This window comes from Pleurodeles waltl, chromosome 3_1 (assembly GCF_031143425.1).
Source record: "Pleurodeles waltl isolate 20211129_DDA chromosome 3_1, aPleWal1.hap1.20221129, whole genome shotgun sequence".
Lineage (NCBI taxonomy): Eukaryota > Metazoa > Chordata > Amphibia > Caudata > Salamandridae > Pleurodeles > Pleurodeles waltl.
Window position 1 is genome coordinate 440,676,581 of NC_090440.1, and position 27,981 is coordinate 440,704,561.

The 27,981-nt window shown below is 42.1% G+C and overlaps 1 protein-coding gene across 5 annotated transcripts in view; it reads left to right on the top strand.

Annotated features, from left to right (window-relative positions):
• DET1 (DET1 partner of COP1 E3 ubiquitin ligase) overlaps positions 1 to 27,981 on the top strand; it is a 64,053-nt gene that overhangs the window by 15,772 nt on the left and 20,300 nt on the right. For 4 of the 5 annotated variants that reach the window (XM_069222719.1, XM_069222718.1, XM_069222717.1 and 1 more), the window contains exons 2-4: positions 9,297 to 10,404; positions 23,086 to 23,276; positions 27,618 to 27,809. In XM_069222719.1, the coding sequence (XP_069078820.1) occupies positions 9,319 to 10,404; positions 23,086 to 23,276; positions 27,618 to 27,809 (1,469 nt within the window). In that variant the 5' untranslated portion in view covers positions 9,297 to 9,318. Of the gene's footprint in view, positions 1 to 7,784; positions 8,981 to 9,296; positions 10,405 to 23,085; positions 23,277 to 27,617; positions 27,810 to 27,981 lie in introns of those variants that run through there. The other variant, XM_069222721.1, reaches the window with a different exon arrangement.

The following is a 27,981-nucleotide window of genomic DNA, read 5'->3' on the forward strand; positions in this document are numbered from 1 at the left end:
CCAACAAGGCGCAAATTGCTTTACAGGCCATTCACACTCCTTTCATATGTGACACACAAGACCGTTCACACCGGCAGGCACGGGTCCAGCAAATTACAGCACGCAGATCAACAGTCAGCGTCATTGACGGGCTCATCACATTTCTACACCCACATGACTGACACAGCAGTCACACTGGCTGGTAACTGACGGAGTGTGTGACTGGCATTTGGCTGGCAATGTGTGTAGGGAATAGCAACAAGTCACTACTCGTACACTGCCAGCCATCCGCCAGCTGACCACAATGCCAGCCATGCACCAGCTCACACACATCCCAATTTTTTTTTTTAATACACAAAAGAAACCTCAAGCCAATTATTTGCTCGTGGCTAAGGCGTGGGTGACTGTCCTGCGGTAGTCTGCTGGGATCCATCTGACCCTGATCATGATTCATGATTGCAGGAATTATGGTAGTTGCCATCAAGAGACTGGTTAACCAATATGAAGACAGCGAGAGCTTCCTTATCATGCCCATCAAAAAAGTTAAACCCAAAAGCGTCTTCATTTTATCCAGATTTGTGGGAGTCTGGCATTGCTGTCCCTCAAATACTGTTCAGCATACAAATTAGTCTGTCCCAACAGTTTAATCCAAAAATACATTGTCTATCAACAACTTGAAGAAATGTATAGGTAAAAAATCGTCAGTATTCACTCTACACCCTGCAACACAAGTAAAGACAGGCAATGCCAGTTGCACGATGTTTGGGGTGATGAAGAGTTCAACTCTTTCAATGCAAAACCTTTCAGCCCCAGGCTGCAGTCCAGGAGCCTCTTGCTGCACTATCCGCACCTCAGTGTCCTCCTCTAAAACAGGCACTTCCTCCACACTGAGAGTGACTTCATCAGATGTTTCCGCTCAGAAAATTCACTGCCAGATTCTTGCACTTCCTCCTCTGCCTCAGATACAGAGTTAGTCTCATAATCATGGTTAGAGGAAGAATCGAAAAGCAGACCAACAACCTGCTGAGCAGTAATCCTGCGGCTAGCCATAATTCTTACTAGTAAAAGTAACTCAACAAGTAAGTCAATAACAACCAACACTGTAAAATACATAACATAGGGGGTCATTACAACCTCGGCGGTCTGCCTTGCAGACCGCCGAGGTTGCGGGAGCCAGAAAACCGCCAGTGCTGGCGGTATGGCTGGCTCCGTATTTTGACTTTTCCGCTGGGCCAGCGGAAAAGTCACATCAACATTGCCGCCGGCTCGTAATTGAGCCGGTGGCAATGCTGATATGCAGCGGGTGCAGTAGCACCCATCGTGCATTTCACTGCCCGCAATTCGGGCAGTGAAATGCGCTACGGGGCTCTGCCTGGGGGCCCCTGCACTGCCCATGCCAAGTGCATGGGCAGTGCAGGGGCCCTCTGAGTCCCCTTACCGCCAGCCTCTTCCTGGTGGTGCAAACCACCAGAAACAGGCTGGCGGTAGGGGAGTCATAATCCCCAGGGCAGTGCTGCTTGCGGTGACTGACCGCCACGGTTGTAATGACCCCCATAGTGTGGCTTTATCACAAAGACCTATATACTCAAAAACGATACCACTCACTTGCCAGAGATAGCTAGACTCACCAGCACCTACCCAGCACAGAAACAGTAAGCACCAACGATATCCCACTAAAAAGGAAAAACGAAATAAAATTAGACATAAGACAACACAATACGCATTGTGCATAAATCCAAGGAGAATTTCACACATAGTGCCATATAAGCTAAATATGCTGCAATTATGGCACCATTTACAATAAATAAATTCATGCATGGCAATGATATTCATTTGGAGTAAACAGTACAAAAAAGTTTTCTTACTAAACACTTGCAGCTACGCCAACTGCAAATCTACCAGTGCGGAAACTGTAAGAGGAGTCACAGCAAAGGAATCAAAAGCTTTGCACTTGAATTAAAAGGGGATATAAAACAATATGATCACAAATGCAGATGACGTGTCAGTCTACACATACTGCCGCCAGCCCACGCACACTGCCACCAAAGCGCCAGTCCAGGCACATCGCCAGACAAATGCCAATACACACACACAGCCAGCCAAATGCCAGTACACGGGGACTATCAAATGAACTATTACACCAAATGTTCAGAAACTTTCCCTGGTGTCTAGTGATTTTCTGCCACCCCAACACAGCTGGGCCTAAAGAAAATAGCTAATCTGCCCCCAAGGAGGGGAGAAACTGCCAAAATATTTTCCCCCTTAAAGGGGAGCAACCATTGCCCAACTGGATGCTCCCTAAAATGGCTGAAATACAAAAACCCTTGGTGTTTAGTGGTTTTCTGCAGATGGGCCTAAAAAAATGGCCGATCTGCCCCCAAGGGGGAAAGAGGTGGCCAAAATAATTACCTCCTAAATTAGAGCACCCCTTGCCCAAGGGGCAGCTCCCTGTAATGGCTAAAATTGAAATCCTTTGTGGCCTAGTGCCCCCCCTTTTTTGGGGGCAGGTGGGTCTAAAAAATGGCTGGGCACAAACGCCCCTCCCCCCCCCTTTGTCCCCAACAGGAAGTAACACTTGCCCAAAGGGGCGCTCCCCACGGAACAAAAGCAGCACACACAAAAAAAATCCCTAGAGCGTATTCTTACTGCACAATCGCGAACCCATGCACAATTGTGCAGCAGTAATACATTTCAAACATGCACTCCTTCCTTTCCTGCCGGTGTCACTTTGAAGCGCCCCACCCCTCCCTGGAGGAACACTCACCCCTAATTTTCTCCCGGTGCTGGAAGCAAATGGCTTCCAGTGCCTCCATTGATGACGCTGGTGCTTGGCGGGCTTGCTGACATCATCAGATCGCTGGGGGAGGGGACAGGGATGGCAGCGGAAGCGCTTCAGCTGCCGTCCCTGAGAGGTGGCTTATTTTGGGCTGGACCACGGGAGGAGCACCAATTGTACCATCCTTCTTGTGTATTTCGGCCACTATGTGAGGGTGGCAGGCAACACTTCGCAAACCACTTTTGAATGGGGCTATTTATCGCGATGTGGTACGTAAAGGCAGTGATTGTTGCAAATACATTTTACCACCATATTATTACAACAGAATTCAGGAGGTAGTTCTGTATGACAAGACTGTGCACATTTCTGTATAGCATTTTGTTGTGATTATGGGCCAAATGTATAAGTAATTCCAATAGTAATTACCAAATTGCAATTTTTTTTTTTTTTTTGCGAATCGCAATTAAGTAATCGCTGTTGGAATGTATGAAACTCCAGGAGTTTCATATAGCGATTCGCAAGGGCTCGCAGATGGACCTACCTCATTATTATTCTTGAGGTAGGTTGAAATTTGCGACCCATTGTGAATGGCTAAAATCACAGGGATGGTGGCCTGCTGGGCTCAGCAGACCACCATGTCTGGGATTGCTTTTAAATAAAGCAATTTATATATATATATATATTTTTTTAATGAAGGCCATTTTCTGCAAAAGGAAAACGGGATACGTTTGAAAAAGAAAAATGAAAAGTTTTCTTTTCATTTTTTTAAGAGTAGGCATCAGTCTGTGGGACCACTGCCTGCTCTTAAAAAATATTTTTGCATACATTCACATTCCCCTTTGCGAATGGGTTAGCACCAATTCGAAATTGGTGTTAACTGCATTTGTTTTGCGACTGCATTAATGAACATAAAACAATCATACATACATACATCTGTGATTCGGTATTAGGAGGGGATGCCCTTTACATGCCCATTCCTAATACCGAATCGTTATGCAGTCGAAAATTAGACTTGATACATACCAAAATGTATTTTTGCGATAACAAGCAACCCAGAAATGTTTGATACATCTGGCCCTATGTGATCTATTTTTTATTGTGCAGCATTTTGGCAGTACGATGTTAATTTAGCTGTGATGTTTTTGTTGCATTCTGTTTTGACTTTTTTTGTTGTACCATAATATCGCCTTGTGTATGTTATTGTATTGCGTTCTATATTTTTTTAAATGTCTCCAAATGCAGCAACATTTATAGTCTAAAGAAGCAGATGCTTTTAAATTTCCTTTTATAGCCATCTATTTAACACTGTCTGTGGAATATTAGTTCTTCAACTACTTAAGGTAACAGCCAGCCCCAAAATCTGGCAGAGATGGTCTTAAATGAACGCTTGAAGTGCTGACTTTATGTGATATGGCCCAATATGTTTTTGCTCAGATTTACAAATTATGCAGCATATGGTGAATTACATGACAAGTGCGGTAAATACATAAATATGGTAAAACAGAGCTGCAGATCACATACTTGCGGAAGTCCTGATTGTGCCAACCCTAACTGCTCTTAATGGTTGTTTTGAACACTTTATGGATTCAGCTTACCTACTTTCAAAAGCAAAATCATCTGTCTCTCATGCATCTCAGTATCATTGCCAATGAAACCCAGTTAAAAGTTTTAAGAAATAGTTCCACTGTACGTTCTACTTCTTCCACTCTACCATCTGAGCTAACAAGCCATTCCATCCTTGATCTTTTCTGGAGGATTCACTGTTGTATGTCCTACAATCGGCACCCAGCCCTTTAAAAATAACATAACCTTTTAACCAATTTGCTTTAATAATCAAGTTACCTAGACAGGCCCGTTAATACTACCAATATTTTTAGATAGGAACCTCTCTACAGAGAAATCTCAACAACACATTTTTAGGTCTCCGCAACCAGGCAGCGTGAGTTGCTTGGTTACGAAAGTCCTGTTGCAAATTTACAATGTGCTGACTGCTCATTCACTGCCAACCATTGGTTGGCTTTGTCACACTCATTTACTTGGCTTATACTCAATGGCTAACCTTCCTATTCTTGTGGTTGTCCCTCCTTTGAGGCGTAACCACTTTACGTTTCTTTTCATTTGCTGACTTGTATCCTTCCACTGCTTACATTTAGGTTTCTAAATTTTAGGTTGAGCCTAAAAGACAGCTCATGCAATGGCAGTTGTGAGGCATATTGTGGCTTACCATGAATTTAGAGGGGCTTTACGTTGGTTGACTTTTCTTGACACTCTTATTTGCCTACTTCTTATTAGTCTGCTAGTTTGCCAGTCCTGTGTTTCTTCCTCCCTATGGAACATTGCCTCTCGATTGGCTAGCATCTTAGCTTACATTGTTTGCTCTTTAAGCACTACTTTTATCTTGATGGTGCATGTGTTTTTTAGCCACCCCCCTCATGTACTTCTCCGCCCCTGTGTTGCTGTCCAACTCCTCTCCCTGTTGCACTTGCCATGTTAGCCCTTTTGCCTCCCACACCCATGTCCTCAGCGTTGAATCGCTTTTTCCACCTGCCCTCTCACATGTTGCCTAACCTGTCTCTCTGTTTTGCTTTTATGTCCGTCCCCCACACTCTCCCTGGTGTTGCTTCCACATTTCTTCTATGTTAACTGAGACTACCCCAGTGCTTGTTTGTGCCCCTTTTCTCCCTCCCCCCGCCCAACCATTACTTCTGTTTCTCCCCCCGTAGGCCCCAGATCACTTTGATCACTTTAAAGATGAAAACTATTTTGCTCATTTTCTTTTCTTTTTCGTTACCAGTCCCACTCTGATCAGTGGCTTAAAAAGAAAATAAAGTGCACGCGGCTCATGTACTTGCAAAATGATCCCGTGGCCCCATCAGGCTTTTTCTTTTTTTAAATTTAACCACAGTACAGTGTGAAAACCATTTGCAAGGCCACACAATGGCAAGGCTTTCAGCACCATGTATTTTTTCTAGCTCTCTCCCTTGTGTGTTGATTTCCCCTCCCCCCTCCAATACTGCCCCCACTCTGTGTTTCTCCTCATCCCTACTATCTTGTCTCTAATTGCAGATCCCAGAGATACTTATGCTGTGGTATGACTGATGAGCACACTTTTAGGATTGATTTTTATCTCCTTCGTTCTACATATTGAATGAAAGCACAAGCTTTGGCACACAAAGGCGTTTATGGTGCTGGGGCTATAGACTACACTCAGTCAGCTGGTGTCTAAGGCATAAGGTGTACTTAGAACAACACGTTTCCTCTGGGACCTGTAAACCTGCTGCCGGAGTACTACAGATTATCAAATTGCTAAATCCTATGAAAATAAGATTAAACATTGGCATTGCAGTTCCTGTCACACTGCCATTTTATTTATTCTTTTATAGATCTGTTCAGAATTCTGAAAGGGAAAGGTATTTAAAAAAGAAACTAAGCCAATAAAGATTGAAAACTTTAAATTCAGTTTGTAGTTTTGCAATACCACAAAATGTTTGATTTTCAGCCAGTATTTTGAAATTTGTTTTCACTTTTCTTTAAAGGATACTTTACAGAAATTGGCAAGCCAACAGCTTGGAGCTCACATTAGGAATGCAAGATCTATTGGTTTTGCCAGTGCTTGTTCAATTAACTTTTAAGGGACTTATGAATTGTATCTGTTATCATTCATTCCTTTCTTACTAAAATGTTTAATTTAGCCTCCTAAAATTAACCTGATACCAACTATGTTCCTTACTGAGGCTAAATCTAACGTTTGCTGTAAAGCTGAGCATGAATCACAACTGTAATCTTCTGGATATTCACCTTTTTCCAAGGTTTTTAACCACTGTATTTTAGTGTTTTTCTGATACCTGATTGATCTCATTCTGATGTTTATTTCATTACAGCTTCTTTTTATAAGGTAGCAAGTCTGTGTTCAGATTTGTGCATTTAAAACCCCCTGCCAAGCCTTAAACTCCCCTTTTACTACACATAAGGCACCCCTAAGGTAGGCCCCTGGTAGCCCTTATGGCAGGGTGTGGTGTACATAAAAGGCTTTACATAAACTATTTTGTTTTACTTGTCCTGGAAGTGAAAACTCCCCAATTTGTTTTTCACTACTGTGACACCAACCCCTCTCATAGGATAGCATTGGGGATTCCTTAATACATTTATTAAGTTTAATTCCTGACTGAGAAAGAGGAGTACTGTTTGTTTGGCACCTATGGACTAGTAATAACAAATCCTCCTTAATGGTAAAGTTGGATTTATGATAACTTTAAAAATGCCTCTTTTAGAAAGTTGCCATTTTTCTGCTCTTAAACCCTGAGAGCCTGCCTCCAATACATGCCTGTAATGGATGACATCTGGGATTTGTGTATTCTCTCTAGACAGCCAGACACAAAGGGAGCTGAGGTGTACCTGATAGGCCATTCATATCCTGATGGGCCATCCTGGACAGGATGGCAGAGAGGAACAGACACTTTTACCTGAACATGGCTTTGCCTGAGTCCTCAGAAAGAGCTGCATATCCCCTGTTTCTAGAGCCAGGGAAGGAAAGGGAGAACCTATGTGCATATCAGAGTACCTCTTTGCAATTACCCCTTCTTCAAAGCCACTACTGGGTTTAAGAACTGTTTAGTTTTATATAAGGCACACTATCAAATATTAAGTCAGTTATCTGTCGATGTTCATATCGTTATCATCCAAATTTCAGAAAGCGAACAATCATATCTACAGTTCTTCAATTTTTATTGTCCATATTTCAAAAAGAAACAATACTCATGTCTTCAGTTCTTCTTCAATTCTCCAGCTGTTAGTTGTAGATGACCAAAAGAAACTCGCCCGCCAACACGTGTTTCGTCAGGGGTACCCCGAAACACGTGTTGGCGGGCGAGTTTCTTTTGGTCCTCTACAACTAACAGCTGGAGAATTGAAGAACTGAAGACATGAGTATTGTTTCTTTTTGAAATATGGACAATAAAAATTGAAGAACTGTAGGTATGATTGTTCGCTTTCTGAAATTTGGATGAGAATGATATGCACATTGATGGATAACAGACTTAATATTTGATTGTGTGCCTTACATAAAACTAAATTATCAGTGATTTATTGCTGAATGTAAGGAGTTTAGGATGACCTCCTTTTGAGTGCACCACCAGTGATATACAATGAACTTTGACAAGTAGCGCCAGACACTCTTCTTATAAGGTCACCCTGGGTTGTTATCTGGGTTTAAGAACTGGACTTATGACCCTACCAAATCAGTACACTTCTGGACCTGTGGATACTCTGCTAGGAAGGACTGCTGTGCAGCTATAAGGATTGCTACTCTGCTGACCTGGAAGGATTGCTTTCTTGCCTGTGCTTACCGACTGGGATGGACAATTATTCCCAGAACCAAACTGACTCCAAGGGATTCCCGGTTTGCCTCCTGGTCTGATGTCTTACAGACATCTGAGACTTCACTCACCTTTACTGCAGCTTCTGGACTCTAGGCGCTGTGAGTCTTACCCTGCCAAGTAGTGCCAATACAGTTCTGGTCCCTTGGAAATGGGTCCTGCAGGGGTGTGCTGAGAAAATCCGTGCATCGCCATCACTGCGCCGCTCGGAACCTATGCAACATTGTTGCCGACAAAGACATCATAGCATCAACTGCACGGCTTTGAACCGGCACATTATCTCCAGTCTCAACACATTGCCTTCACATCATCGGGTTGTGCATCTCAGTGATGACACATTGCCTTCGTAGACGGGGTTCGCCACTGCACCATGGATTGAGGATGAACAAAGGCGCATCCCCTGACCGTGCGGATAAGAACCGACACATTGCCTTCAGATCATCTTCTCTGCTCCTTGCATCGAGTCCTCAATGTCTACGCAACCCTCTATACAAGGTACTCTTTCAGCAGTGGAACAAGGTTGGTAGCTGTAGCTAGCCCACATTCCATCACGGTCGGCCTGAACTTTGGATTTACCCCGGTCTAGCACAACCAGATATCCCCAGTTGGTGCTGTATGCGTCTAAGCACTACAGTTACATTTAATCTTTAAAAATGTATATCTCGACTTATACTTTTTGGATTTTTGTTGTTTTGGTCTTTTTTTCTCGTAAAAATATTATCTATTTTTCCAACTAGGTGTGGAGTCCTATATGGTGTTTTCACTGCGTTATTGTATCAAGTGTTGCACAAACACTTTACACATTGCCTCTTACGTTAAGCCTGCCTGCACTGTGCCAAGCTACTAGAGGGTGAGCACATGTTAATTTATGGTGTGTAACTGACTTACCCTCACTAAGATTGTGGTCCCTACTTGGACAGGTTTCATACCCCTACCAGACAGAGACCCAATTTCTGACACGTTCTCACATTTTTCATTTTTTTATTTTTTTTAAGTTCTTTAAATCTCACTTAGCTGACTTCTGAGCTAGTCCATCTAAGCAGATATAACCTGTTTAGATGCAAGTGTTTGTCTTCTGTTTATTTGCTATTAATTATATAGTGCTTACTATTTTCCCTCATTAACAATATTTCCTATAATGTTTTTTTTATTTTTTTTATTTTTAGTGATAAAATGAAGTGATGTTTTATGATGGATCATGATGCTCCTACTCTCAGACCTCGTAGAATCCAGAACCAAAATGTGATCCACCGCCTTGAGCGAAGGCGAATCAGCTCAGGTAAACCTGGGACTCATTGGCACCAAGTACGCATTTTCCACCAAAATGTGTTTCCTAACTTTACTGTGGTAAATGTGGAGAAACCACCATGTTTTTTGCGCAAATTTTCTCCCGATGGACGCTACTTCATTGCATTTTCTTCAGATCAGACCTCCTTGGAAATCTATGAATATCAAGGTTGCCAAGCAGCAGAGGACCTTTTGCATGGGTATGATGGGGACATTTTGGCCAATGGAAATGATCAAAGATCAGTCAACATACGTGGAAGGCTCTTTGAGAGGTTTTTTGTTCTTCTTCACATTACTAATGTCGCATCAAACGGCGAGCATCTGAACCGAGAGTGCAGTTTGTTTACAGATGACTGTCGCTATGTAATTGTAGGGTCAGCTGCTTATCTTCCTGAAGAGCCTCACCCTCCTTTCTTTGAGGTTTACCGTAATAGTGAATCTGTGACTCCAAATCCAAGATCACCCTTGGAAGATTACTCTCTGCACATAATAGACCTTCACAGTGGAAGACTTTGTGATACCAGGACGTTCAAGTGTGACAAAGTCATCCTTTCCCACAACCAAGGACTTTACCTTTATAAAAATATTTTGGCTATTCTATCAGTCCAGCAACAGACAATTCATGTGTTTCAGGTTACTGCTGAAGGCACATTCATTGATGTCCGGACGATAGGTCGGTTTTGTTATGAAGATGACTTGCTCACTCTGTCGGCAGTCTATCCTGAGGTCCAGCGAGATAGTCAGACTGGAATGGCTAATTCCTACAAAGAGCCCTTTATCAATTCATTAAAGCACAGACTTCTTGTCTACCTCTGGAAGAGAGCAGAACAGGATGGTAGTGCTATTGCAAAGAGGAGGTTCTTTCAATATTTCGACCAGCTCAAGCAGTTGCGCATGTGGAAGATGCAGCTTCTGGATGAAAGCCATCTTTTCATCAAATATACTAGTGAAGATGTGGTGACACTGAGGGTGACCGACCCGTCACAGGTAAAATGTGATTTTGAAAACAGTTACAAAAATCAGCACATGGTGGCAATGGCATCCTTTTAATATATGTGACTGGGAAATGGAAGAGCTATTTGAAATTCCACAATTAATTTCTTCACCTGTTGAGATGCTATGCTGGAGCTTTGTCTGAGTAGTATGAACAAAATATATAATCTGCAATGAAATCTGGAATACTTTCTTCCTTTTACTCTGTTTGGATTTGGCCATCTTTTTAGTAAAAATCTTATTTTTAATTGAATTTTTATACAAGGCTGCAGAGATTACTGTATATTTTGTTTTTAAAGAGTCTAGGTTTATGATGGCGTCACTGCTGCCTTAAAGATGCATCACTGATGCAAATGACAAGCTTAAGTGGTTCCCTACTTATAAGAAGCTATGAAGAATCAGTGCAATTCTTGTCACTTTACAGATAAACAAATTACTCCTACACATTACCTGACAATTTCATTAAAGTTAGCGTCAAAAGTTGTTCTAGTCCACTGTTAAGAACTTAATTTAATTTTTCAAGGGCAGATACAGAAAACTGTTCTATATGCTTGTTTTATAGTCCTATCAAGTAGTTAAAACAAGACCAGTAGTGCAAGCAGACAAGTGATTGGGTGGGTGGAGGGGTAAGGAGAAAAAAGATCATATGTATAATGAAATGGAATTGGGAATAATGAAATGTGTAATGTTGGAATCTTTGCAGCACAGATTAGTTTCAAGAGATTTCAAGGTGGTTGTAAAAGCATGATTTACTGAGACTGACACATTCCGAAAGTAATGGCAGAATCATGATTGATTAGATGAGTGTAAAGGTGCAAAGTAACAGAGGATAATTTGAAAGTACTGCTGTAATTCCTTTCTCCTTTCGTTCAACTCTTTACTGTTGCACTGTGTCCAGTTCATATACATCCTCCCAAATGTTCAGTTTGTAGTCTTTTGGTAGGGCTTCCATACTTCAGGTACTAAACCTCTTATCTTGGACTCCTGTGTACTGCTAGCTTTCCTCGAACTTGTTGTGGAGGATAATACTTGTACACAATGAAGTTTTCATTTGTACACATCACCATCACTCATAAGGATTAAGTCATTTAAAGTCCATGTTTACTTGAACTCAACAGGGTTTTGTGAGCTTACTTTAGCTGTTACATAGGCACGTTATTTAGCCTAGGCTTGCTTGTGCCCTTTCACTCTGAGACATGTTTTTTTTTTTTTTCCTGTTCTTTTTGCAGAAGCCTTATATAAGTGGAGATGTTTTATTATTTTATCCGCTTGTCCTTTAACAGGGACTACTGTTTGTCTTTTCTCCAAACGACATCTCTTTCTGTACCTCATTCAAGGTTGTATGTGATAAGTTATGAATTCTTGCCGGCACAAAGCATTCATGTCCCCAACTCTTATACAGAAATATGTGTTGTCACGTCAGGGCAGTTTTCTCAGAACACCAGTTGTTTTATTATAAAACACCTCACTGCCCCCTACACGATAGAGGGGAATTCCAAACAGTTGCCATCATACACTTCGCTTCGCCTTTGTGGTTTCTTCTGAGACCTGACGCAGTTTCTCCCTCCACGTGGGAGAATGTGCAGTAGATCAACAGACCTTCATTACCCGTAATCACAGGAATGGGGGATTAGATTCTCCCAGGGGACCTAATGGGCAGATTGTGGCTTACACCGCCATGCTCTTTTTAGAAAACCTTTGTAGTGCAGGTAGGGATTTTAGAACTATTGTGACAGTATGGTGGGACACTGCCTATGTCTCACTTTTCTTGTCACTGCCTTCCTTTTAATATGTTTTATCATCCTTGTAATTGCATACATGCCTTTTTACATAGAATGCAGTCCATTCAATAAAACTATTGAACCTAGTCCTGCTTCTGTTTTGCCTGTGTATGTGTGATTATGAGGATGGCGGTCGGACCGCCGCCACTGCCAGGATCTTGGATTGTGCAGTGACTTTAGAGAAAGCCGTGATCAGTCGGTGGGGGGGGGGGAGGGTGCTGCCAGTGGGAATAGTGGAGTATGGCTGATGCTTGGGTTAAGACCTGCTGGACATCATTTCAGGAAGTGCTGTGGAGAGTACACTCCTCACACCTAAGCAATTCCAAAGCACTTTGTAAATATCAATGAGGCTTAAACTTAAAGTGAATAAATCACTTTGAGGTCTCTCCAATGAAGACCTGATGACTAAGAAAATGATCTTTGAGTTGTCCTGTTTCTTTTTCTCTTCCTATTGACATGTCCAGTTATGTAGTAGAGGTAGAAAGGAGCCAGCCGCAATTTTGAGCTATCTGTTGAAAAGACTCAACACTCCATGCGTTTACCAGTTTGATAAAATATGCCCTTAGGATCTATAACCCCATATAGTGAATTTCTGTTTTTACTGTTTGCTTTTAAATGGCACTTAGAGTCCCTCTGGCTCAAAAACAGGCCTACAAAACGTTATTATAAAACACCGCTAGAAATCTGTTAAAGTATTTGAAGAATAAATCGTATTCCTCCATTCCTTCACTGTCCTCCATAAAAGCAGATTTAGTTGATTGCAAAAGTGGCACTCTGCTCTCCGGCTCACACCTCCCTCTGCGTTTGGTTTGATTTCCAAAGCTAATCCCTACTTCATTAATATTTTTGCTCTGTCAATCGTTGGTACATCTATTGTAGTGCAGAAAGATTATTTGGCTGCGTCTCAGATGATATATAAAAATGAGTGCATCGGGCCCATGATCCTATGTTAAATTTTTTAGATTGAGCATAGCAGCGCGCAATAGCTGCTTTTCCGACGTGTTATCCCTCTATGGGCTTTACCACGCCCACCTCATGCCGATCCCTTCCATTCGTTTGTGGGCTTGCCTTTCAAAAATCCCTTGATGTCATTGGTAAATGCATTATGTTTGTCCCTCTTTAGTGCGGTTTTGTTACCACCTTGGGGACTGATCCTGTTACAAGGATAATTGCACGATTGCCCATATACTTCAGCATGGGTGAACTTTTTTTTTGTTTTATTGTTTTACTTTTGTCTCACTGCTTCGCTCTCCATGGCTGCCACAGCGCTTACAGCGCAAACTCGATCAACAGTTTTGACAGGAAAGCCATTTTAAAACTTTGATTCCATATGCATTGATGATATGACAATTTCTTTATAATACTCTTATAAATTCTAGTCTTCTACCATGGTGTACCTTTCCTCCTTCGCATATCTCGACAAGTATTTATATTTATTCCATATTTGTTTGTAACGCAACTTCTGTAACTGCCACTTTTATTTAAGGTGGTTGCTGTAATAAGTTTCTGCAAAAAAGATTTTACGTTCCTGTTTGTCTTTATCTGATGTGTATGGGTTAGATCTGAGTGTAGAATCGGCTGACGTCGATCACAGATTTTGCACGTTTTGCCACTTCCTCATGCCCCAGCAAGAGAACTTAAGTGACATGTGCCGGCCGTCTTTTGCAGTGTGAGTGATGACAAACCAGTGATCACTGGAACTTGCGTTAGTAGAGCAGTGTGCAATGTTCCAGTGTTGCAATAGCGCGGAGGGTGTTGGTTGGTGGTCAGCCCATCATTGCGGAGCTTTTGCTGCGGTTGTGCCGTCGCTGGGCTGCTGGATGGAAAGATTTAAGTGTACTTTGAGAACTGTGTGTGGTTGCCGTTATTGAACAAGCTGAGGAGTGCCACAGGATTAAGGAATCATGGCTGAACTGTGTTTGGGTCACAGACCTGGAAATAAAATCGTGGAATCAGCTGGCTGAGTCCTGTTCTTGCACGTAGAAGTGCATTGTTAGAACGGAGTGAGGATAACACTGGTTACCGCATTCGAATACAAGAATGTGGGGTGTAGTCAGGTCGAGGCACTGAATGTATGCTTATTAGCCAGAGATTTCCACAGCCCATGGTCGGTGTGGTGGCAGTAGTGCCAGATGGCGCAATACTGAAGCCCTGTCCGTTTTATTTTTTAGAAATGTGTGCTGGTTTAGTTCAAGTGAAGGAAGCCTAGTACTCTCAGGATGCATTATGTACAGATAACGATCCCTGCCTCCTGTGAGGCGATACCCGAGAGAACACACGGAAAGGCTCGACAGAAACGGGATCAAGCTGTATTCTAAGACCAAACAACTTGTTTGTCCTTTTACGCAAGAGCACAACTCTTCATAGTACATACCATTTTTTATGTTTGTGTGAAACTTTTGCACTTCCTGCGTGTACAGCAATAAATAGAACACAGTAGACACGTTAACGTGCTAACTGAAACGCATAGTGGAGGGTGGCTGACTCGTATTGGCATTTCAATATTTAACTTGCAGGTTGTGCCATCTACTTCATTGAATTTGTAATTGTCGTTGATTATTTGCAAGATACTACTGTGTGACCCACTGCGCCGTATTTGTTAACATGTCATGTAATGTATAATAATGTACAACTTCGTACACAAGAGGGACATCAATTGAACGCCATTGTTCGCTTTTAATTCTACTGCTCCTTAATTCTACCACACTTTTTTTCCTTTTATTGTTTACTCTTTACTATTTCCACATAGCTAAAAACAGAACCATTCACAGGCTGTTCCAGAAGACTGGTGCAGTTTTACTCTCCGTTTTTTTAACCATTGGAAAGAGGTTCATTTGAAAACTGTCCCAGTTAGTGTCTTTCATAATCATTTATTACGTAATCAACCCCTCTCCTGTTTAGGTCGAGCATAGCAGTGCCCCTGAAGGGCTCTTGGAATTATGTGAGAGAGGGGACCAAATTAAGCTGCAGGCTTGACCAACTTATGTGGCAAGAAAAGTCCAGTTATGCATTTACAACGCCAATAGCTCTAACCAAAGCAAAAGTGAGATCTATTGCATTTAAATGCTTGTTTGTCAGTTGATGGTAATCATTCCTAATAAATCTTTGTACATTCCTATTGCTGCTACTTTCCTGTTTAGTCCCAAAATGTTTCTTTCTCCTATGAATTTCACCCCAGCAACTGGTCGGCCTGATTTCTTAACCAATGAATTAACATCAATCTGATTTTTTTTTTTCTTCTTTTTTTTCTTTAATAAAAGGTTTTTTTTGTTTTCACTTTTGATTATAACACATAACAAACACAACGCAGTGCAGCATCATCTACCAGAACAGTATCCTACATGATCAACAGTTTATCATTTTGAGACCTACAGTAGATGTGATTTCTATAAGCATTAATTGGGCATTAAACCATGAAAGGCTCAGAAGGGACAGAGTGTAGACCATCTGCGTTATCCAGGTATCGGCATGAATCAGTCAAGGTCTGCGAGGGCAGCGGCAATTGTAACTAAATAGTAACTCAGTGGTTGTCCGATATCTCTCGGCCTACACGTAGCACGTTGAAGCAATGCATACAGCTTGCTGGTGGTGTCTCAGTATGTGGGACTGACCAACCAGGAGACGGCGCAATCCTACATCCCCAAAGAAACAATGTAATATGAGCGGGGGAGGCAGCCGGTATGACTGCTTCCTTTTCCCCGCGAGTATGGCGGTCGGAGTTTTCTGACCTCCAAACTCTTAATGAGGGCCTACATCACAATGTCTTAAACAGGTCACAAACCGATCACTCATTCTCCTCTCTCTCATGGACTATGCTTGTCTATGACCATGTGTAGCACACTACAAGGTTTGCGCTGTAAAAATATCACATGCATACGTACATTATTTCTTTTCTCCTTGAAGCTTTTCCTTTGAGAGACTGGGGTTGGGAGGTCCCTTGGAACCAAGCGACACTGCTGCTAATAAGAAGGGTGATGGAATCCTTAAGTGGATAGTGAATAGTGTTTCTGCCATCCTCTTCCGTTAGACCTTGGCATGGTTTCCCTGTACTTCTAGCTTCTTACCCTGCGCTGTAATTCATTTTGGCTGGTTTTGATACTCTGGACACTTTACCACTGCTAACCAGTGCTAAAATGCAAGTGCTCTCTGTCAGAATTGTATTGGTGATTGGTTATCCATGATTGGCATATTTGATTTACTATTAGAACATTGGAATGTTGGCAGCTCCATTGAAAACAATGGAGTGCTCCGGGCTTTTACTGGCCGGTAAAAGCCCGAGCGCCAACATTCCAATCTTCTTTGTTCACAGCAAAAGCTGTGAACAAAGCCTCACAGAGCCTGAGGGGATTTTAATCCCCTCCGGTTGCGTGAAGCCTTTGTTTTATTTATGAGAACATTCTGCCCTCTAATGGCTGAATGTTCTAATAGCCTTAGAACCCGCTGCAGCAGGCTCTACCGGCTATTAAAGGCCCGCTCCCTTGTTAAAGGCCCTCGCCTTCGGCCCAGGCCTTTAACGAGGGAGCGGGCTTTTAATAGTCCGTAGAGCCCGCTGCAGCGGGTTCTAATGCTATAATAAGTCCCTAGTAAAGTGCACTTGAGGTGCCCAGGGCCTGTAAATCAAATGCTACTAGTGAGCCTGCAACACTGATTGTCTTCCCCACATTAGTAGCCCTGTAAACATGTCTCAGACCTGCCACTAGTGTCTGTGTGTGCAGTCATGCACTGTCAATTCGACCTGGTAAGTTTACCCATGTGTCAGGCCTAAACCTTCCCTTTTACTACACGTAAGTCACCCCTAAGGGTCTACACTTGATTATCTCCCATAATCTCACGAGAGTGTGCGCAGTGGTATTTTCTCACAGGCTATGCATGTTTCTAAATTTCCTCCAGTGATTTATTCATGAATTGCTCCTAAAAATTGTGAATTCATTTCTTTCAGTCTTTGCTCATACATTTCTTGTTCAAATGCTCATAATTAGGCTCATTGTAAATTTCGCACAATTTAGCCCTTTTTTAGTGCCAATTTGTGTTCCTTTTTAAAACCAAGTTTAGCTATTAAAGACTATTCTGTCTCAGGCTGAAGCTGTACATTGCTTTCCACTGGCTAGCATTCCTTGCCACTCTCAATTGCCTGCCTGCCTCTTATTCATGTACCAGTTTGTCAAGCATTGTTTCTCCTTTACATGGTGCGTTGCCTCTTCAGCCTTTTTTTTTTTTTGATTGGCTGGCATCACTGCTTCCGTTACTTGCTTTCCAAGCACTACTACTTTCTTTTGTGTGAAACACTCCATAAATTTATTTTTAGTCATCTGTGTGCATTTCTCAACCTGCGCTCAGTGTTACTCTATGTGGACTGACTGCTTCTCCTCACCCTTTTCCTCATGCTCTTGTTCTGTGCTTCTCCCCATTTCTTCCCCTCACCTATGCCATTTGTGTTGCTTTTCACCAACACCAAGTTGCTTTTGTGCCCCCTCCAGTTTCCCCCTTGCTTTGGCATCCCCCCACCCTCCTCTGTGTTGCTCCGTTGTTCACCACACTGCCCTCACCCTTTGCTTCAAAGTTCTACCGGCTATTCTCCCGTGCCTGCTTCATTTTATAGGGGCACACATGCATGTGCACAAAATTATATAGGCGTCCAACTTCAAGCCTTTTTTAATATATTTATTATTATTTTTTAAGCACGCTGCACAGCATTATGAATGCTGTTCAGTGTGGCTAAAATACATTGGCAAAGCTAATTGTTAAATATGAGAGCTTGCTATTTTTGCTGTCCATGTTCCAAATCTTTTTTTGGTCACAAACAGTAAAAAAAAAAAATACACAAACTCCGGTGCAAGACACCTTCACGAGGTCTTGCATTGGTTAAGCCCAGGGCCTGCCCTCCAGATTGAATATAATATTGGAAAATATATACTATGAAACACTAGATTGACTATTGAAGAGTTGTTTTCCTTTTTCAAGCCATAAGCGTGGTCCTGTATATCAACATAGAGCTTAGTGGGGGCAAAGGCCATGCCCCACTAATGGAGTACATTTGCCTTTCTCAGAACATTCTGTTTTTAGACTTCTGGTATGAGGCACTGTATCACACACAAACTTGTATACACCATCATGCATTTACCACCCAGGTGCTAAACAGATCAAAACACAAGGAATCTATTTACTCCTCATAGGAGGCTAAGTATGGGCCAGGACGAAGCTACCTGTCTGCCTTAAATCCTGTTTATGTTCATATCCCATATGAAGGATGTGGGAGCATAGCAACATCTCCCCCACATTTGTTACGTTTGTCATAATGTGCCATTTTTGAATAGTACTTCAATGGGCTAAGCTTTTGGCCTCTGATTGTTCTATTCCAACTACCAAGATTTCTCAGAGTTTGTTGTCTTACTAGTTTGGGAGGAGAAGCTGCCAGACGTTGGACAGGACTTGCTGTTTTAGATACGTGCTTCATATGACTGCTGCGTGTTACTCTTAAACAAGCTTCGCATGTTTTAATATTCCTTTCTCATTGTTCTCATGCATCTAGCTCTCTATTTCTTGGCTTTATTTTGTAACCACTTTGCTATGTTTAGTGTAATATTATTTTTTGTAATGTGCATTTATATAAGCGCTATAGTATATCTAATAAATAAATGGTCTATGCTAGTCACGAGCATGAGACACTAGATGACACATGATGCTATGAGCCTACAAATAAGGAAATACATGCAGTGATGAGAGGCACAAAACGTCTTGTTGAACCAAACACCTACATGTCCCCACAAACTAGGTGCTATTCACTTACATGGAGCCAGAAGAGAGGTGCCATAGACTTTGATAGAGCCCTGTAAGTTTACAATCCACGCAAAAAACTTTCCCCCAAAGTTAACACGAGCAAAGGCATACCTTGGCACCGCCACCTCAAACACTAACCACATATGATTAAAACACGTCATGTTACGTTATGTAGACAAACATACCCAGATGATATTAAGCATCTACCAAACACATGGTAGTCTGCTTGCAAAATTAAACCTATCTAGCACATGAACTACAAAACAAAATTTACGTTGTAGAGAGAGACCTCTGCACGTGTTCATGAACATCTTCCAAATTCATCAAAACTTGTGTTGCTTTCTTAAATATACATATACTGAACACAGCATGTTGGTATCAAATGTTCTATGTATGAAAAAAGTATCCAACACTGGCAAAAAAGACATAATGGAAGAAAAACATACTCTAACAATCAAAAAAGATTAATTGAAAGACACCTGAATTCCAATATAGTAAATTACTTCAGTGTGATGTTCACAAACAATGTATATGGCTCTAAATTACATTTCTAACTGCTTAATCCTTGTCACTCTTTAACATTACAGCAGCCATAATTGTTGGAAAACAATTAAACATTTCTGAAAAAAATGAAATTGTGGTTGATGAGGTGTCAATACTCAGTATGGCAGAAAACCTTAAAATACTTGAAATTACTAAGTTATACTTGTTCAACCTTAATGTTTACCTTCGCCAGAGAGGCTGAAGAACATATCACACATATAGTACCACATTTTGTAGTCTGAATTATCACAAGCTAAATGAGCAGATTCTTTCCAGTACCCAAAAGTGGAAAGGCACCATAAGTTACTTAAAGTACCATTATACAATTGTATATAAGCAGCATGTCATAAAACAGAACACCTTACGTCAATAGCAACCATTGTACAAAACACGTTCTGCTCTCTGATGCCTTCACGAAATACCAGTACATAGAGGTACAAAGTACTGCACAATTATTATTTAAATTCAGGTGTAACTACATCAACTGGATAAGGGAATCGCATGCTTACAAGCATTCACATCTCATTTTCACTTTTCACACATGATTGCATGAGTAGGACTTAAGGGGGTAGCGGAGGTACCTTAATTTTGTAATTTCTTCTTTTTCTTTTGAGTTTGTGTGTATATGTATATGTGTGTGTGTGTATATATATATATATATAGCTAGGGGGAGGGGCAGGGGGGTATACGTGTGTGTGTGTACAAATACTTTGCACTTTACCTTGGAGATACACCTGACTGCTCGTGCAAAGCTACCAAGGGGGTGAGCACCCAATATGTATACCCCTTGATCTTCTTCCTAGCGTTAATGTTTTTTTCAGGAAATCCACGTCAACTGGTAAGGAATTTCTCAGTGCGAGAATCTCTAGAAATAAGGCTCTCAGTAAAGGCAGCTACATAGAAAATTTATTCAGAGAACATGCATGACTCGATTTGCTGGTAGTTACAATGGGTTTCAAATACCTTGCTTGAGCAACACACTACATTTAGAGTATTGCAGTTTTGTGTATTAGTTCAATGTATGGCAGGTTGTTCATTACTTAAGAGTTTATGCTTTTTTTTGGCGGGATGTGAGTTTATAATGTGTCTTGTGTACAAAATGTTGGACGTGTGTGATGACCAAGTTTGTATTCTATCTTGGCAGATGTCTCTGCACCTCGTCTTTGTTGTCTCCTTGGAAGGGAGTATGTAGCAAGTGTAGTATCCACATGAGCAGCACTTTGTGTCCGGCGTGATAAGCAATGATTGCTCTTATTAGTCTTTATGATCCTGCATTCCAGGTGGCCTTGAATGTTTTTTAGTTCTTCGATGCATGCTGTATCTACTCTGTGGGGGTTAGAGCACATCCATCGCTTTTCCTTTGTTCCTTTGTTTGCCCTTCGAAAATCGTTGCTTTTCTGCAGTGAATTACTTATATGTGACCCTCCTTTTGATGTGTTGCTCACACCCATAGTGACTGGCATTATTATGTGTAAACTTTCACTTCTGGCCATTTGTGTTAGTTGTAGCAAGCTATTGTTTTTTCTTTGCCTCGGCTCGTGTTTTCGTTCAATTCAGCCTCGAGGAGCAGCAGTGAAGTCCCAGTCCAACATCCGCTCACACTACTAAAAGTCTTTCTCAGAGTTTGATATCTTCTTCCGCTTTGCAGCCTTGAGCCAGAGGTCATTGAGGCACTAGATTGGGAGCATATAATGGCTGATCTGCCGGCCACCGGGCTGCACAGCGTCAGCATAGTTACCTCAGACAGTGGCTTCAGCCGGCACAGCGGCGAGCAGGGGCTGCAGGAGGATGAGGTGCATGGGCAGCCGCACAGCGGTCCCTCTGTCATTGAGCGCAGTGCTTGTATCAAGTGGCTGTACAGCTGCATGGTGGCACGGGAGGGTTGTGGAACAAGTTGTTAAATTGAGATCACCACATGTGACAACCACCCTCCATTTCATAACATACTCTTACATTAGACAGAATCACACCACTGCTAACCCCCACTGGGTTCATGATTGAAAATAAGGCCATTTGTTGGCCCTGCGACCCCAGTGTACAAATTGCCACTTAATGTCTGTTAGAAATGGGGTCTCTAGTTAGCAGTGGTATGCATCCTGTCCAAGTAGGGACCCTCACTCTAGTCAGGGTAAAGGAGCCACACAGCTAAGATAACCATTGCTCACCCCCTTGGTAGCTTTGCACGAGCAGTCAGGTGTATCTCAGAGGTAAAGTGCAAAGTATTTGTACACACACACACGTATACCCCCCTGCCCCTCCCCTATCCCCCTATATGTATGTATGTATGTATACATATATATACATACACACACACAGTGATGTGTTTGTTCCTTACTGGCAGGAGAGATGTCTGCCCACTCTGCAGGAGATGGGATGGGTCAAACCTTCTACTGCATGGCAGGTGCTGCATTGGTTCCTTTGTTGCAAGCCAGTTGCTGCATCGATTTTCAGCCACGGTGATCCAATACATGGATTTTCTTCCTCGGGATACCAGTTTCTCCCCCCACCTTATCAAAAAGCACACAACCTACATGAGCTTTCAAACTTTTCTTTTTGTTGTGTTTTCATTATGCCTTGTTCTTCCTCTAACACTTTGTGGGTAGGTGCAGCCCGGGTTCAGCAGTCTGTGTCAAGGTAATGTAAGGGTGGTAGTTTTCATTTTTAGTGGCAATCTGGAATTTGAGCTCAGTTTTATGTTGCAGTCTGGTGTTACTGCGAAGAATAATCCAGTAATACATACATTTTATTATCTTTATGTGAGATACTAACCAATAACACAGTGAAAAAAGCAAGCTTTTTAAACCTGCTTTCACATCCAAAAGGTGAGACCTATTGGCGATGCCAATGCTTGTTTAACTTATTTGCCTCAAGGGTGTTGCCTACTTTTTGTTGCCTGCGTAAAGGAGGCAACACCAATGCACACCATCCTGCAGGATGGAACAGTTAGCAGGGTTGACAGTCCAGAGCAAAAGGTTCTTTTCTGAGTACCTGTGCGAAGTAGTGCTGAAGGTACAGAACAGATAGACCTGCAGCGTTGGAGGAATCCTGTTAATTTAAATGGGCCAGTTAGTTGCATTTCATCAGTAGCACACTCTGGGTACAGCAACTTCTCAGCACATTTTAGTGTGAGCAGTGTGGCTAGAAGAGGGTTTTTGCATTTTAACATACAGGTCTTGGGGGTGAGGGGGGGGTTCTTTACCGAAAAATGTGATGGGCGCCTTGAGACCCTATGGATGATTAGCTGCTCTTTACAAATCCTTGATTGATGGTGATTTTAAAAAAAATACAAGGATGAAATGTCTATTTGTGAATTGCCCCTGTAGAAGTAGCTTTTATCCTTATACCTTGACATTGGTGTCATGGCTGCTAATTTTACTACCAGCAGTTTATGCTGGCATGGAATGTTAAAGATAGGATGGCAAGTGTTTGGTGACTTTAAACAATGTTTCAACGAAGTTAAAAGTTATGTCCTTATCTTTAGTTATGTTTTTTTTCCCTTTTATACAGATTGGCTAGGGCAGCTTAAAATGTACAGTTCTGGTGGTGGAGTAACATAATATGTATCTTTTTCTAGCCTTCCTTCTTTGTGGTGTACAACATGGTGACAACGGAAGTTATTGCTGTATTTGAGAACACTTCTGATGAGCTGCTTGAGCTTTTTGAGAACTTCTGTGATCTGTTTAGGAATGCCACACTCCACAGTGAGGCTGTACAGTTCCCATGCTCTGCCTCCAGCAATAATTTTGCCAGACAAATTCAACGGCGGTAAGTAATACTCAAACCTGCGCTTGCTTTTTTTGGATCTTAAAAGGCAATCAATATTTGTTGCTGACTGTTAGAGTTGCTGAACTTGAAAGAACTGTTTTTGCAATGGCTGTACAAAGCCCTTGCTTGTATCACTTTTTGTTGTCTTTTCTTGTCACTGTTTTTCCTTGTACCTCTTAGTGGGATATTGTTTGCCACACAATATAGTTTCACAGACCTAAAATGTCCAAACAACAAGTTAGAACCTACAGCAGTTACTAGAGTGCAAAACTAACTTCCAGAGAGGAACCTGGCCTCTCAAGATTCTCTTTGGGTAGAAAATAGATACTTTGAGTGGTTCCCCATAATACTCCTTTTCATTCAGAAATGCAAGAGATCTGAGGTTCGTGAGGCAGTCCCTGTACCAGGTTCCAAGTGTGCCCCACAGCTCATAGGTTGTGTGACTTACCCTACACTCCTATGACCCTCTTCCCTCCCTCGCACTTGGGTCCTCCAGGTGCTATCATCCATGCTTTTCGATTGGGGAAGGGTAACATTAACAGTAAGTGTCAAGTCACTGTACTAGCTGTTACTAAATCTGATTCTATTCTTTTAAAAGTTATCAGTTAATGCCCATTGCACACTCACAATGGATACCATTCTGGAGGCCATTTACTTTGGAAAACCACACTACCACCAACACAATATTTCTACATATGGTTCATACCTATACAGACTGAGCAGGCCCACTCTGGGAAGCAGTGGGCAGGCAAAAAAAAAAAGAAAGGTTTTCTTTAATAAATAATTGGGGTCCCGCTAGGGGCACCTATTGTAGGCAGTGGTAGGACTCCAAATTGTATCCGTATCCTACTGTCTTACTGGCAGTCGCCAGTAGGTAGTTCTAGTTAGGACCTAGTTTCCATAGGAAAAGTTTTTTTTGACTTGGCTGTATCTTTGTTGCCGTTTGACTTCTCTTCGTGAAATTTTCCACAAATGTGTCAAGTTGGGTCTTGTGCATGGAAAGTTTCAAGGTGATCTGTCCAGCCGAGGCCGAGAACAGGGGATGGGGTCATGAAAAGTGTGTTTCCCCTGTGACCCAACTGCAGCCCGAATTACACCAAATTTGGCAGAGAAGTAGTTCTTGGTCCAGAAAGTACACTTTTTGTTATTTTGTGTGAATCGGTTCAGTAGTTTTCGAGAAATTAAAGGAAATCCTAATTTATATATCTTGGGTCACAATGACTTTGTGAATACACCAGATCGTGTGCAGAGATCTGATTGGCTGCCAACTCTTCAACCAGGAAGTGTTCATAGCTATTTTGGGACGCTGCGTCAGATGAGTAGCAGAAACAAACGCCGAAAGAAAAGGGGACAGAGTACAAATACATTAAAGCCCTATCCTTGGCCCTGGGTTACCCCTGGGACCATAAGCAGACAACAGATACTTTTTTTTATTTTAAATTATGGCACATTTCGCCGTAAATTCAAAAACAGAAAACAACCACTGACTTGTGCACTTTTTAATGAAGCCCCGGGGTGGGTCAGATTCTGGGGCGTGCCGTTTTTATAAGAGAGAGGGGCACACACGGCCCCCTTCCAAGAGCTTTTTTTTAGTTTTTTTTTTTTTAACGTTTGGTTTTGCCCCAGGGACCACCACCTCCCCGGGCTACATTAAAATAAATATGTAGGTGGGGCCGCATGGACCACAACCACTCTGGGGATTTTTATTAAAAAGGAGGGGGGGGGCACAGATTCCCCTACGGGGGCTTTCTGGTGCCCTGGAGACCACCACCTCCCTGGGGTGAAATTGTGCTTAAAGGAGGGGGTCTGCGTGCTCTGGGACCACCCCCTCCCTAGGGCCAAATACAAATTTAAAATATGGAAGGGGGGGAAACCTGGCTCCTCTCCCAGACCATAAACTGCCCTGGGGACCACCACCTCCCCGGGGCTGGCCCGTGCAAAGCAAAGGAGGGGGACCCAGGGCCAGCTCCTGCTATCTCCTGAGGGGACCAAACTCAGGAGATAGCTGTTTGCTTTTGTTTGGCAGGAGTTGTGACCACTCCCACCAAACAAAAGCAAATGCTAACCCCTTCCAGCAAGCAGGTGCTGTCAAAATGCTCCTGCTTGCTGGAAACCGTTTTCTTCTCTTTCTTTGCATGCAGCCATGTGGGCAAGGGAAGAGATGAAAGTATTGTTCCCATACACAGGGATCTGAATTCCCAGCAGCTCTCTACATGCAGGAGCAAGGCTGGCTCGGACCACAGGGATGGGACCTTGAGGCAAAATTCCCCCCCCCCCCCCCCCCCCCAAGGTTTTAAGAACCAACACCTGTGCAAAATACTATTTAGCCTAACCTCCTGTGCATGACTAATGTAAAGCAAATTTGTTTCTCTGTATTTCCACCATGAAACGTTATTTGTAATCCTTGATGTTTGTATTCTTGCTTTTTCCGAGCACAATGTTAGGTACTCACTGCGGCCAGTGGGTTTTTTCTCGTCATCTTCTTCTCAGACCATAGATTGTGTTCTCCCTTCTAAAAAATACAAATATTTAAAAGACCTAGAAGCCCTGCATGTTCCCCCTCCCAAATACATTAGTGGTATGCAGCTTCTTTGAGCCCTTTCCCCAGGATGAAAGTCCCCTCAAGTGCGTTTTCACAGATTTTTGGATACGCATTCTTGGTGCACAAAGAAGCACTTACTTTGTAAAGTGCAAATCATCCAAGTGTGTTTTCTCTGCAGTTGTACCTTTGAAAAGTTATCTGATGAAGACGGTTGATGAATAATCGCAGTGGCAAAGTTACAGAGACGCAAGGTTGCTGGAGACATTACCTCTGCCTCCTTTACGCAGCCGGAGAGTGAGAGATGCACTATACATATTCTCAATGGGGTAGCATTCACTTACAAATTGGCCAGTAGAAAGTACTCCATTTCAGTAGACATTCTGCACAAAAGGGGGGGCCTCTTCTTGGATAAATACGCAGGTGAGGATTCATTCTGGCACAATGCTCATTTCACAGAAGTTAAACCTCAGCAGGAAGCACTTACAGATATAAACAAAGCAGGTGCCCAAGTTGAAGCTCCACTAATTATCCTAATTTCTTGCGCATTGTCAAGGCAAACCAAGTGTTTTTTCTGCATTTCCACCTTGGAAAGTTATCTGTTAACCTTGATGGAGGTTTCTGTTTTAAAAAAAAAAAAAAATTTATATCACAATATCTCATGTCGTGACTGTGACTTCAGAGATCATGTTCTCCCTTTTGAAAACTAGAAGTATGTTAAATGGTCTAGAAGCCCCGCCCTTTTGGCACCCAACCCCTATACATCAGTGGCGGGGTGTGAGTTATTTCAAGTAACTGTAGCTTGTGCCCAAAGGTAACTATAACTGCTGAATTTCTATGGTTATGTGAGCCTAACTAGAACGTTCCAGTTACCTTTTGTTTTTTTCAGTCCGCATAGTGGCTGTTGCCTACTGGTAGTTACAGTTGGGTCCGCTGTTCCATAGAAAAAGCATCTTTATGTTGATAATAACTTCACCCCCGTTTGACAAATCGGCACAAACGTTTTCCAAAAAGGTGCTTTTTTTAAATTTATTTTTTTACTAGTTTGTGTATGGAGTGTTTTGAGGTGGTCTGTTAAGCGAGGCAGAGCAACCCATCTTTCATGATGTGGGCTTTAGATGTTGGGATCTCCAGGGACTGATAAAGCTCAGGGAGGTGGCCATTTTTCCCCCGTCCACTTAAGAAAACATATGACCCAGGGGTCCCCAGGGCTTAATGGACTTAATGATGTTTGAGGGGGTGGGGAGCACTTGGCCCACTCCCCTATTAAAAACATAAGCCCCTGTGGGTTGTGTGCTGTGGGGTGTTGACTTTACCTATGGTTATAAAATATTACTTCATGTTAAAAAAACTAAAAATATTCACTAAGAAAAACAACGGTTAAAGTAACGTTATAGTTATGTGAATATGTATGTGACAACATTAACATTTTGAACTAAAAATAAAAAACTCAGAAATTCACCAGTTATAGTTGGCATAGACTACTATAACTTGCACCACACCATGCACTGCTTATGACCACATATATTTCATCACTGTTGATTGTTGCAGGCTGTGTATGAAAGGGGGGTGTTGCAGATTGAGAGGGAGTTTTAATGCAAGTCCTGGCCTGTAGAATGCCAGAAAAGCATTTGAGCTGGCCTGTTGAGGCTAGCAAGTTCTTCATTCTTTGTTTTGTTTTCCTAAACAAAGTTCAAAATTTGTTAGTGTGTTTGTAGATTTTTATTAATCTAGTCCTCACTGTAATTGAAAGTTTGTCCATTGACATAATCTGTCTAAATTTCATTTTTTTTTTTTTTTAGATTTAAGGACACAATTGTCAATGCAAAATATGGTGGCCACACTGAGGCAGTTAGGAGACTTCTAGGCCAACTTCCCATCAGTGCTCAGTCATACAGCGGCAGTCCCTACCTTGACCTTTCCCTTTTCAGCTATGATGACAAATGGGTCTCCGTCATGGAAAGGCCAAAAACATGTGGAGACCATCCTATACGGTACGTGTAATCTGTATGTTTAGAGATTTTAATTTATTCTTCTTCTTGTATTAGTGTTCACTTCCAGTTGCTGCATGCTCTTTTTGTTGCTGTTTTAATTTGGGCTCACATCTTTAAATATATTGCGCAGACGTGTTATGTTGGTGTGTGAATGGAGTAGAGTTGCCATCAG